Here is a 12,631-nt window from a genome sequence, read left to right on the forward strand (position 1 = left end):
CTGTGCCCCTTTTTCCTCGGTTGAGCTCTAGTCCCACAATTGACCAGCCATGTGAGCTAATTAATCTCCCAGGCCTGTTTGGCTCTACAAAATGTGGACAACGATGGTGTGAAATGCACAGAGCTATATGAGTATTATAATTGATAAATAGAATTTGATTCTGGGGATACCAACTACATGCCAGGAACAGAGTTCAAGTCCAAGCTTTTCGGTTGCTGAGGTTTTCTGCTTTTAAGTCTCAAGTCCTAGCTTCATCTTCTATGACCCAGACAAGTCCGACTGACTGCTCTGTCTCCTCTTGTCCCCACTCACCATAAGCCTCTCCCTTCTCTCCCTCACTTCCTCTTTGCACTGTTCAGCTTGTGGCTGCCATTCAGTCTACTTGACAAATGTGGACATGGGCGCTGCGGGCGGGCCTAGGGCGTTGAGCCTGGGCCACGAACTTTCTAGATCGGACCCTAGTAGGATAACGGTTCTTACCTCTCTATACAAACGAAGCTGGATGGTATGGAATTGGCCTGGACCACTTGAGGTCAAAGTCAGAAGCACTTTGTTTGACTCCACCCAGTCTTTGGCACGCTGGGGAGAGCGGGTAGTTTTCTAAGACTCAAGGAAAACAAACAGACCCAGGGCGGTCATGATTCTTTAGTGTCCAGCATGAGCCCCTCGCTGACAAGTGGGCACACACTACAACTTCCAGACTTCCTCGGGCTCAAGGGGCGGAGCCAGCCCCGCCCTAGAAGATAAGATCCACCAATGGGAGCCCAGAGCGCGGTGGGGCGGGACCAGGGGCGGGACCGCGGGGTGGCGGCAGTCGAGCCGCAGCGCGAGTCAGTCGCGCCGAGAGCGCTGGGACGGGACGGCTCCGCTCGTCGAGGGTCTCCGGTCAGCGACGTGCGATCTCGCTGGGCCATGGGTAAGCGGCTGGCGGGCGGCGCCGGGGTCGGAGGGCTGGGGACCCGGAGCGATCGCGACCCGCGGGTCAACCCGGGTGTCTGTGTGCTCTCTTCTCGTGGAAAGCCGGGGCGGCCAGGGGCTTCCCAGGCGTTTATCTCGAAACTCTCCTCTCCGGCTCTGGACTGAAATTCACTGAGCCGCCCACACTTCCTGCTGCGGTTTCAATCTCAAGCTGCTCTGGGCCCATTTGTTGTGACAGCTGTCAGCAGCAGCTTCTCGGCCGCGGGCCCCTCCCTGCCCCTTGCCAGCCCAGCGCTTCTCAGAACCGGAGGCGCCCGGGCCGCGCGCCGCGCTTCCCACTGCGGCCGCGATTCCTGAAAGTGACTGCGCGGGTTTTGAAGAACTTGCTCAATGCGCTTTGAAGAATCCACGGTTCCTCTTTCTGCCGAGGGACTTGCTGATGGTTTGACGGCCACAGGCTTCAGGTCCTTCTCTTCCCCTTTCTTTTTGTTTCTCTCTTTCTCTTCCCAGCCCCTGGCAGGAAAGACGTCTTCTTTTTACTTGCCTGGTCTTCTGACTTACCCTCTCTTCCCCGGGTGGTGGCCCCGAACTGGGGGTGATTAGTGGAGAGAGGGCAGAAGGGCAGGCTGCCAGAGCGCAACGAACAAGTTTGGCTTTGCTCTCAACCTCGAGCGAGGGCCACAACCACGCCACCGCATCTGCGACCCTCCACTCTGCTCAGGCGTCATGCCCTGGCTGGGGTCACACCCCACGTCCTGGCCGCCCACAGGCTCAGTGGGGGTTGCCAAACCTGGGCCTGGAAGGCCTCAAATTCATCCCAAATTGTGCCGTTCCAGCCTGCATCGCCTTGTTCCAGAGGACGGGTCACAGCAGCCAAAGGAGGGTAACAGGTGCTCCTTGCCGCTCCCCGCGGTGGGCACTGTTGGGAACTGATGCGCATCTAAGGGTCTCGGTGCTTAAACAGGATGCCAGAGCAGGGGTGGGAGATGTTACCTTGAGAGTCTGGTTTGCACAGAAGTCACCGAGTCCAAACTGCTTGGCCTAGAACTTGAAGCGACAGAGGTGGAATGGGCCTTAGAATCAACCGCCCCAACTTCTCTTTTATTACATACAGTCAGAGAAACTGAGGCACAGAGACAGACTCAGGTCTGATAGTGAGTGAGGGCCAGACCTCCAAGCCTCCTTGCCCCTCACTCCTTCCTGGTGGCCCTCTGTTGCCCCAGGCGCGAAGCGTGCAGGGGTGAGGAGATGGGAAAGTGGTGAGGCAGGGGAGTGCCCCGTGTAGGGGTTCTACCTCTACTGTCGAGTCACCCCTCTCACCCCTGTTTCTCCATAGGCGCGGTGGGAAAACCGGAAATGATCCGTATACAGGGCTGTTTTCACCAAACATGTGGACAGAGGGGCGGGGCCGTGAGGGACTCAGTCCTCCCAGGAGTAGATCTCTCAGGCTGTTTCAGAGCTGGGTAGCACTGGGAGTCTGGACTCTCATACCTGGTGCCCATACATCGCTCTCTGCCTCGTCTCTCGCCACTAACAGAGCTTACTCTCCCTGCCTTGGCAGAGGTGCCAAGGCTAGGCTGTGGCTAGTGTTCTGGATCCTCAGACTCCTGTTCAGCTGTCCTCAAGGCTGGCCCTTGACAGGACCCCGCCCTCTCCCCCAAACTGCCCACTGGAGCAAGCCCAAGGAGGAGAATGCCAGGCAGCCGGCTTCTGGGCCACAGAGTGGACTAGCCCCTTCAAAGGCTGTCTTTGTTTCCTCTCCAGCTTGAGCTAATAGAAACTTAAGCCAACAACCTCAGGCAAGGGGGCGGGGCTGTGTCTGCCGGTTGTTATTGAGGTTGCTGTTGCCATTATTGTTGTAATTGACGTCGTGTTCCCAGTCAGTGAGTTTTCATGAAAGGAAGTGTCACTTCCTTCCCATCACACGGAGGGTGACTGGGGTAGGCAAATGAAAGAGAGAGAAGGAAAGTGGGTGCCCACGCCTAGCGAGCCCGTCGGCTCACAGGAGGTGTGCGGCCTTGAACACTCTGGGAGCACCAGCGTTCTCGGATCAAGGAGACTCATCCTGCAGACTTAGACCAGTCTTTCAGGACCCTAGGGAGAATCGGATACCTTGGGGACAGGCAGGTGTCAGCATGGGTGTGTGCACACTTTCGACTGTGGTTTGTAGGGGAAGCCTCACTTCTTGCTGTCTTCAAGCTTAGAATACTGGTCATTGAGTCTAGCACACCCATCTTACAGAGGCGAGGGGACAGAGCTACAGACGCAGTGAATGGAGGCGATAAAAAACGCACCCAGCATGGTGGAGCGTGCCTATAGTCCCAACACTGGGAAATCTGATCCGAGAACTGGAAGTCTGAGCCAGACCCAAGCATACAAATAGACAAGAGGCATCCATGTGGTACTCTCCTCCTCCTTCATCCTGCGTGGTTTCATCTGCTCTCAGCTCACTGGCTGGCCGGGCAGGGGGCAGGCGTGCAGGGGGCAGGAGTGCAGGGGCAGGCGTGCAGGGGGCAGGAGTGCAGGGACAGGCGTGCAGGGGCCTCTTGATTTCCCTCCACCTATCCCACAGCCTCGCCGACTCCTACAGGGTGTCCCTCACCACTTTACACAAAGCCATTGCCTACAGACAGCAGGCTCCTGCTTCTTCAGGGATTCTCGTAGAGTCCAGTGGTTTTCCTTCCTTAAAGATTACAAATGGCACCCTGTATTGCAATGATGGGGCTCCTGGGAGACTCTGAGGTCAGGCACATTGAGTCACACGGTGGAGCTTCTGCCCCTTCCTATTCTGGTTTGGTAGGCTCAGTAGTCCACAATGTGGGTAAGTTTCTACCCTCTGAGCTTAAATGAGAAAGCTGAAGGTCTCCCTTTTATTACAGAACTCTAGGTCTTAGGGTTCAGGGTCTTGGCGCAATCAGACTTCTGCAGTTTGGACTTAGCTTTGCCACTGGAAAACCGTGTGACCCTGAGGCAAGTCGTCCAACCTCTCTGAGCCTCAGGCATGACATCTGTTAAAAGGGGGGAAGATTCAGTAAGGCTTGCGTTAGATGCCCAACCCCAAGCAGCTTTGGTGGAGCCTCGTGCTCAAAGGGAAGCAGGGAGTGTCTTGGAAACACCGGCTTTGGCAAGCTTGCTCTGATTGGAGAGGCTGAAACGGGGCCCTTGGTACGGCAGCTTAGAGTCTAGCAGCCTCAGACACAGTTCTGGAATTGATCAGAAGTCAGTCAAATCCCAGGTGGGGCTGAAGTGGCCCTCCTGCTGCACCCTTCTCCGCCTATCTGATGCCTAGGAAGGGACACTGTCACACTCCGCTCACTTAGCCTCCCCTGGTCCTTGTATACACAGTGGAGCAAGGAGTCCCCAGGAGCTGTGAAGCCCTGTCATTCCAACCATAAAATCACTTTTGTGGCTACTTCCTAACTAATTTCGCTACTGTTATGAATAGTGTTGTAAATACCTAATATGAATGATATCTGATATTCGACCTCTGTGAAAGGCTTATCTGACCCCTAAAGGTTGAGAACCACTGCTTTCGAGCCTGTACCTACATCATCCTAAGTTTCAGATGGAGTGTTCTTCAAAGAGAAGTATCAAACACAGACTTGACCTCAGCACTCCACAGTGAAAGGAACAGAATAGAAAGTCTAGGAATGATCCCAGACTCGCTTCTGTCAAGTGTGAGGTTGTGGGGAAAGTCGAATTTCACTCACTACAGAGGTTGTCACTCACCAGCACTGACAAACGCCTGCCCAGTGGAGGGACACATGGGTAGACCCCAGCTCATACCCCACGCCCCACACCAGAGAGAGTTCGTATGTACACAAGGAAACGTCAACCCCCATTATCATTATTGTTTCGTGGGTAAAATGATATCGTGGAAAGCGGGGTGTCTTTTTAAAAGATTGGATCTCTTCTCTACTCACGAGTAGGACACTGAGGCGCTGGCCAGGAAGGATCTTCCACACAAGCTCTGAGGTAGACAAGGACTTGGTCCGCGGTAGCATCAGTCAAACGGGGAAAGGAGGGTTTCTCCTGTCTTATAGGCCGGGGTGGTCCTGTACCATCCCCTGCAGAGCCAGAGGTGGACCCGGCCTCCCACTCCACGCTTGGGCCTTGCATCAGGATGTTCAGGAGCCAGGTCGGGGCAGTGTCTAAATCTGTGGTTTCATAGCAGAATTTTCGCTACAAATGATTTACCTGGAACCCATATCTGTAAATGATTGGGGAACTGAGAGGTTAGGACGGCTAGGGACAGGACAAAGGGTACCCTGACCCCTCATTTAAGGCTGCAGAAGTCAGGGCCTAGAAGGTCCTGCCAGGAACAGATAGAGTGATAGTCCTGGCCAGGAGAGAATGGGCACCAAGTTCATTTGGGGACTCAGGACATAGTGATAAAGAAAGTATTTCCCTTTGTGGCTCAGGGTGGGAGCTCTGATCCCTTTTCCATTTGGGGCCAAACAGCTTGGATTGGCAACTTCTCTTCCAGGTAACCTGAGTGCCCTACTCCAGGAGATTTTCCCTGAGTGAGATTACAGATCCTGGAGCACCAGAGACCACCTGCCTGGTGACTGTTCACCGGCAGCCCCCTGGGGTCCCTGGGCACTTCAGTCTCTGATGAAGCCTCACTCGGGCCCAGAAGCATTAGTCTTTGAAGTGTTCTCAGGGATTGTCACAGTCTAACTATTAGTTTTTGAGACCCAGGGGCCATACCATGCTCTTTAGCAGCGAGGAGCCCAGGTCACACTAGGAATAGCTGGAGAGTCCCTGCTGTTACTGCCCAGGATCTGAGGAGCAGCTGGAAGGGAGACAGGAGTGTGCAGAGGCTTCAGGCTGGAGGAGGACTGGACTAAGACATATTTCTGGTTCTTAGACTTGAGATCCACCCAGAGGTGGCAAAAGACCTCCCCCCCCCACCGCCCCGAGCCCTGTCTCCCCAGTCACAGAAGAAAAGGCTGAGGTGGGGCGCTTCAGAGAGCATGGTAGAAAAGGGAGGGCACTTGTCACTTCCTGAGATTTCTGGAGACTGGCCATGGATCTGATGTCAATAGCTATCTAAGACAGTGCCCAAGTCTCTTTAGACTCCGGCAAGAGTTAGGATGAGCGTCTCTGTGAGCTTATTTGGACACTCCATGAGGACTTTGCCAATGGTGACAGTAATCACAGCAAGGCATCGAACCAATGGTCAGACAGACTTTGTCTTGAGTTCTGGTTCCCTAGGGACATGCTTAGCCTCATGACCTCTCTGGCTTCAGCTTCCCCCTCTTTAAAATGGGATTCCCTCCTGGGACTAAATGAGAGACTATGCCTGCAAAGCCAGGTACCCAGAGGCAGGGACGAGTACAATGTGGGCAAACATAGGCATGGATGGCTGCACTTGGGTGCACAACTGTGAAAGGGAGGGTCTTTCAGGATCTGAGCATCCTAAACCGGGTCCTCTGGGTCATGTGGCTGTGGGACCAGTGTCCTCAAGGAGATTGTTTTTGCCTGTGCTGATAAGGAAAAACCTCACAGCTTCCTGCAACAATGGCTCTCTGAGCTGGAGCAAACCAAGAGTTGGTTCCATTGTACTAGGCTAGCAGAAAGAAAAGGGAAAGTTGTCAGACTGGGTGCCCTGGCTCGTGCCTGTAATCACTTTGCAGACAGAGGTAGAAGCTGAAGGCCTACATCTGGGCTACATTGCGAGACTATTTCAAAACCCAAGGGAAGTGCTTGGTGGGGTGGAAGGTAAGGATAAAACATAGTGAGGGAGCTGGAGAGATGGCTCAGAGGTTAAGAGCACTGGCTGCTCTTCCAGAGGTCCTGAGTTCAATTCCAAGCAACCACAAGTTCGGGATGCAGAGGCAGGAGGATTCCTGCGATGTGTAGCCAGCTAGGGCTACACAGCGAGACACTGTCTGAATAAATAAATAAATTCATTCATAAAAAGATTTGGTTTCAAATCTGATACCAGCCTGCTTCATCACCTGAGGCAATTGGAGTTGACTTTTTTTGCAGTGGCCAACTTAGGACACTTTTATAACCTCCTGCCCAGGCCAGCGCGTCACTAAACAGTAGTGCGTGCGTGTGTGGCTTCTCTCAGGCCATCCTCACAAGTCCTGAGCCTTCCCCATTCTCATTTCCCTGGCACATGTCTTGAGTGGGGCCAGAAGACTTGCAAGGCCTGGGCAGCCGCAGTTCAGTCTACTGGACACAAGCACTCCAGGGAAGGACTGGAGTGCTGGAGTTAGCTGGGCTGGGAAAGGCTAACCAGAGGAAGGGGTTAGAGCTGATTTGCACAGTCAAGGGCCTTGCAAGTGAGGGCAGCTTGGAGCCTAATAGCCTGCACAGGGACAATTGGCAGTGGTGGTTGGGGGTGGGGGACTCATAGATGAAGACTTGATAGCATTCAGCTGAGCTCTGTAATGCTTTGTGCCTGAACCTGGGCAGGTTTGAGAGAATGTCTCCAAATCACTGGATCCTGGACAAGAATGACGAGGCTGAGGGTTCCCTGCAGAGATGTAGGGGTGTGGCTAGAATAGAGGAAAGAAGAGGGGGTGGCTCCTGGCCAGGGTGAGTGAGTGTGCGTGTGTGCGCACGTGTGCGCGAGCGTGTGTGTGTGTGTGTGTGTGTGCGTGCGTGTGCGTGTGTGTGTGTGTGTGTGTGTGTGTGTGTGTGTGTGTGTGTGTGATTTAGAGGAACGACTCGGGTGTCATGGCCATGACTGGCCAGTAGAGGGCACTCTGGAAGGACTATGAGCACTCACCCCTTCCTTGGCTAAAGTGGGGAGCTTTCCTCAGCTGCCCTGCCCCTTCCCCACCTTCCTCTCCTCATCTCACCTGCCCTCTCCTCATTCATTCCTCTCTCCCAGCAGCACCTCCTGCCAAAGGAAAAAGGGAGCAGTCAGAAGAGGGTGACCTCCTAGAGCTCCCTGTGTCTCCCAAGCCCAATGGTGAGCAGAGCAGGAGCCAGAGCCCCATCCAGGTTGAGGTGAGTTAGACAAAACCTCTTCGATACTGGACTCAGGCCTCCACCTCAAGCTGCAGAGCTGCTAGGGGCCCCACACTGTAAGATGCAGGATCTGGGTGCTAGGCAAGGCGGGACCTCACCCAGCTTTACAGCAGAACTCCCTGCAAATCAAACAACCTGGACTCTGATCACAAAGCAGACAAACACAAGTCTGCAGTGTTCAAAAGATATTCCCAAACCAGATGGCGGCGGCGCACGCCTTTAATCCCAGGACTCAGGAGGCAGAGGCAGGCGGATCTCTGTGAGTTTGAGGCCAGCTTGGTCTACAGAGTGAGTTCCAGGACAGCCAGGACTACACAGAGAAATCCTCTCTTGAAAAAATAAAAAAAGATATTCCCAGCTGTCCATCAAGCTGACAGCAGGAAGCTGCAAGGCTATTGGCTCAAAGAGGCAGGGTCGCTGGCACCAGTAATCCCCAAGTGCCTTTTACTGTAGGGTTCCAGGGACACTGAGCCTGCCATCCAGGACCTAAGACGATAAAACAGATCAGAGCACGTTATAACTGACCTGGAGGACTCAGGGCTGTCCCTGTGGCCACTTCCAGGCCTTGGCTGTCAGGACCCTGGGGCTCTAGATTCCAGCCCTTGACCTGCGCCTGGGCACTAGGCTCACAGTTGTACTTGTGTGACCCAGAGCAGGAGGCCGGGTGCTCCCGGGTAACCTACGGTTGGGATCTAGGCACTTATTCCTTGGCACAGCAGTAGTTTCCAGTGCCTAGCTGGCCATCAGTGGGGCCCATCCATGCCTCCTGCTCTCTCCCCAGGACTCTCCAGAGGCAGGCGAGGAGCGGGAGGAGGAACAGGCTTTCCTGGTCAGCCTCTACAAGTTCATGAAGGAGCGACACACACCCATTGAGAGGGTGCCCCATCTTGGCTTCAAGCAGAGTGCGTTCTGGTGGGAGGGGTACAGGGAGGTGGGTTTAGGGAGGCAGCCAGGGGAATCTTCCCAGGCAGGACAATAGGCAAGGCATCTCTGCTCCAGGTAACCCTGAATGTCACCAGTCTACAGGAGCTGCCTATGAGAAGGAGGCCTCTCTGAAGGCAAGGGGTGGAGTTGGGTTCCCATCCTCTTGACCATCAGGCCAACCTGCCCTGTCCATAACAGTGGTCCCATCCAGGAGTGTGCGGGTTGCAGAGCCTGACAACCTATCTTGCCTCTTTCCTTCAGTTAATCTGTGGAAGATCTACAAGGCAGTGGAGAAGCTGGGGGCCTATGAGCTGGTAAGCAAGGGCTCCAGCCTCACCACACCCTGACAGGAGCTAGGGTGGTCAGGAGGGCTTTCTGGCCTGCAGACTTGAGGAAGATCAGAGTCCCCAGGTCCAGCCTGCATGCCGTGGGAGGGGGGACAGGGTACTTTGCATCTCTAAACGGTTTCTTCCCACCTACGTCTGTTCCACCCTCTCCCTACTCCAAAACCTGCTTTGTCGGCCCTGGGAGGGAGAGCGGGTGGGCACCAGCAACCTTCTCCAGCATCCTGCCCATAGCTGGAGAAGGAGCCCCAAAGTCCAGCTCCCACCCCCTCCCTGCAAGGGGAACGTGAAGCTAACGGGGTTCCATGGCCAGAGGGTACCCATGGGCCCATCTCCTCTGGTGTCTTGCAGGTGACGGGGCGCCGACTCTGGAAGAACGTGTATGATGAACTGGGGGGCAGTCCAGGCAGCACCAGCGCAGCCACGTGTACACGCCGCCACTACGAGAGGTATGGGGCACCCACAGGGTGCTGCACACCTGGGCCTTCCCGTTCCGGGGCCGTGGCTGGGAGTGAGGTGCAAAGGCAGAAGACAAGTGTGCTATTTATGTGTTGGGGGTAGCGGGCAGAGCATATGTGCCGCAAGCCATGTCCTTGTCAGGGCTGGGCTGGGCAGTGAGGCGGGGAAGAGTTGTAGTGTGCCGTGTGCAGGAAGGAGCAGACAGCTTTGGGGACAGCAGGAGCTCTGCTGGAGAGGAGCCCGGGGGGCTTAAAGGAAGCCCAGCTGTGAAGAGCAGCTGCTGGGCTTCCGGTGGACACACTGGCTCTTCCCCAGGCTGGTCCTCCCGTATGTGCGGCACCTGAAGGGGGAGGATGACAAACCGCTGCCCCCCGCCAAGCCCAGGAAGCAATACAAGATGACCAAGGAGCTGAGGGGGGAGGATGGGACCACTGAGAAGTCAAAGAAGGCCAAGGACTTGGAGAGGCAAGTGGACCAGGTAAGCACTGAGCATAGTGAGGCTGCTTTCACAGCCCCCGTGCCCACTCTGGCCTTGGCTGTTGTTTCCAGCTTGGAATGCCAGGAACCTGCTGCCAGGGCAGGAGCTGGCTGAACTTGGGCTTGAAAGGGCCTTCTGCCTCCAGGTCTCCAGGTCAGATAGATGCACAGTCCTGCAGCCAACCCTAAAACAAAGCCTTTTCTTATTCCAGACCGCACCAGGAAAGCCCAAATTGGATGCCACTGACCTGACACAGCTTCCCAGCCAGGCACGCACAAGGAATAGCACCGAACAGCTAGGCCCAACATCGGGGCCCTCTTTGCCATTCATGGGTGCTAGTGGCTGTCCTGAGGCCTACAAACGGCTCTTGTCCAGCTTTTACTGCAAGGGGGCGCATGGCATAATGTCACCACTGGCCAAAAAGAAACTCCTGGCCCAGGTCAGCAAGGCAGAGGCCTTGCAGTGCCAAGAAGAGGGCTGTCGCCATGGAGCAAGGAGCCCCAGCAAGGACCTTCAAGAAAGTCCCCAGAACCTAAGAGGACCGGCTGAGAACTCTGAACACCAGCTAACCACCCAGGAAGCACTGCAGGTCCCTGGTGGCAGCACCAAGGTGGAGGTGCAGGAGGGCCCCTGCCCCACAGCCTCCACTTTCTCAGGTTGTTTCCATGCCTACCCCACCGAGGTGCTGAAGCCTGTCAGCCAGCACCCCAGGGACTTCTTCTCTGGCCTTAAAGACAGGGTGTTGTTGGGACCGCCTGATAAAGGGGAAGGGCTGTCCGCCAAAGAGCCCCAGCTGCTGTGGGGTGGGGATGCCAGCCGCCCCTCTGCATTCCATAAAGGCAGCTCCAGAAAAAGAAGTTTCTATCCCAAGCCCAAAGCCTGCTGGGTATCCCCCATGGCCAAGGTCCCTGCTGAGATCCCTGGAGCCACGCCATCCCTCCAAAGCAGCCCAGGCCTTGGCAACAAGCGCAACTTGGAAGAAGAGGGCTTCACTCATGGTGGCAAGAAACTGAGGGCAGTGTCTCCCTTTATGAAGGAGGTGGATACCAAGGAGTGTGGGGACAAGCCTGCAGCGCCTGGTATGGCTGTATCCTGTCTACTGGGCCCAGCCCTGGGGCCCACTCCTCCCGAGGCCTACAGGGGCACCATGCTGCGGTGTCCTCTGAACTTCACCAGTAGTAGCCCAGATCCTCTGAAGGGCCAGACCACACTCCCCTTCAGTCCCCTGGTCATCCCAGCTTTCCCAGCCCATCTTCTGGCTACAACAGGCCCCTCACCCATGGCTACCAGCATAATGCATTTCCCTCCCACGTCCTATGACACTGTCCTCCGCAATAGACTGGGTCCAGCCTCATCTGCCTGGCACATGCCACCCGTCACAACCTATGCAGCACCCCATTTCTTCCACCTCAACACCAAACTGTAGGTTAGAGCACCCACGTGCCGTGCTAGGAGGATTTGATGGGGTCTCAAAAGGGCGGGTGCTGCCAGGAACCTCAGGCCAGAGCCCACTGCTTAGAACTCCCAGGCCAGTTATCCTTCCCATGTCTGTGTGCCCCACCCCCACCCCGGCACAGATGGGGAGGCAGTAGGCTTGTCTCAGTGAATCAGCTTGAGCCCAACGACCAAGTTGTGGTAAAATCACAAAAGTACCGGAGCTAGTATTCTCTCTCCTCGGAGGTCAGGAGGACTGAACGGCTAAGGAGCTAGACAGTAGCTCAAGGCATCCAGGTTGGCCATGAAAGTTCCAATAAAAAGACACTGGTGCGATTGCACTCAGTCCTGAGGTATGCAGCGTTGGACTTTTGCAAGGGGAGGTAAGGCGGGAACAAGCTTGTGGATGTGGTCACCAGTGTGGGAGAAAGATGAAATGATGCCATCCTGATCTGGATGCTACCACCCCACTGGAGGGCAGGCCCAGAGCAAAACTCGGCTTCTTATGCACAGGTAAACAAACAGTCATGCTTCCTTTTGCTCCAGCCTCGGGACACCTGCCTGGTGAGGTTGTCACGGTGTAAAGCCCCGAGCACACTGGTGACTTGTGAGACATGAGGGAGGGGCTGTGTGATTCCAACCCTCCGAGCTGAGCCACAGACCCCCGCCCAGGATGCATCGGCCATGCATCTTTGAGCCAGCAACTAGGAAGGGAGTTGCTTGCTTGAAGAGGTTCTTGCTGTGTTGCTCAGGTTAGTCTCAGACTCCTGGCCTAAAGAAATCCTGCCATGACCTCCTCAGTAACTGGGACAGCAGCTGTAAACCGCGGTACCTGTGAAAGGGGACTTCTGAGGGTGCTAACACAAACCCCAAGTTACTGTCCTAGTAGTGGGTAGACCTGTGAACACTGCTGCCTCCTGCTCTCACTGCACCGGCTTTCCTGCTATACATACTGGATCTGGAGTGAGGGGCAGAGAGGACCATCTCTGCCCGGGAATCTGTTGCCAAGCCACAGTAAGTTTCAGCTGTGCTGACTCCATGGGCCTACACAGAAACCCTATGACTTAGCACTCTCCTCCCTTAGAGA

General features: G+C 55.4%; 1 protein-coding gene across 5 annotated transcripts; it reads left to right on the forward strand.

The window, feature by feature from the left end:
- The first annotated feature begins 794 nt into the window (after nucleotides 1–794).
- On the forward strand, nucleotides 795–11,896 carry Arid5a (AT-rich interaction domain 5A). Of its 5 annotated transcripts, none has more exons than XM_040729415.1 (7): nucleotides 795–916; nucleotides 7,766–7,884; nucleotides 8,687–8,807; nucleotides 9,091–9,143; nucleotides 9,525–9,622; nucleotides 9,948–10,110; nucleotides 10,322–11,896. In XM_040729415.1, the coding sequence occupies exons 1-7, from the start codon at nucleotides 913–915 to the stop codon at nucleotides 11,534–11,536; spliced, it is 1,773 nt and encodes a 590-aa protein (XP_040585349.1). In that variant the 5' UTR covers nucleotides 795–912; the 3' UTR covers nucleotides 11,537–11,896. The 5 variants fall into 5 exon arrangements, with proteins under 5 accessions (XP_040585349.1, XP_040585350.1, XP_040585351.1 ...); XM_040729416.1 differs by having other exon boundaries at nucleotides 805–916; nucleotides 7,769–7,884; XM_040729417.1 differs by lacking the exon at nucleotides 795–916 and adding an exon at nucleotides 998–1,382 and having other exon boundaries at nucleotides 7,769–7,884.
- The last annotated feature ends 735 nt before the right edge of the window (nucleotides 11,897–12,631 follow it).

The sequence above is a fragment of the Mesocricetus auratus genome, unplaced genomic scaffold (genome assembly GCF_017639785.1).
Source record: "Mesocricetus auratus isolate SY011 unplaced genomic scaffold, BCM_Maur_2.0 Super-Scaffold_100021, whole genome shotgun sequence".
In the NCBI taxonomy this organism is placed as follows: Eukaryota; Metazoa; Chordata; class Mammalia; order Rodentia; family Cricetidae; genus Mesocricetus; species Mesocricetus auratus.

Coding starts and splice junctions, on each gene's coding strand:
- Arid5a (XM_040729415.1), top strand. Junction 7,885..8,686: donor AGAGCCCCATCCAGGTTGAG/GTGAGTTAGACA, acceptor CTCTCTCCCCAG/GACTCTCCAGAGGCAGGCGA. Junction 10,111..10,321: donor TGGAGAGGCAAGTGGACCAG/GTAAGCACTGAG, acceptor TTCTTATTCCAG/ACCGCACCAGGAAAGCCCAA.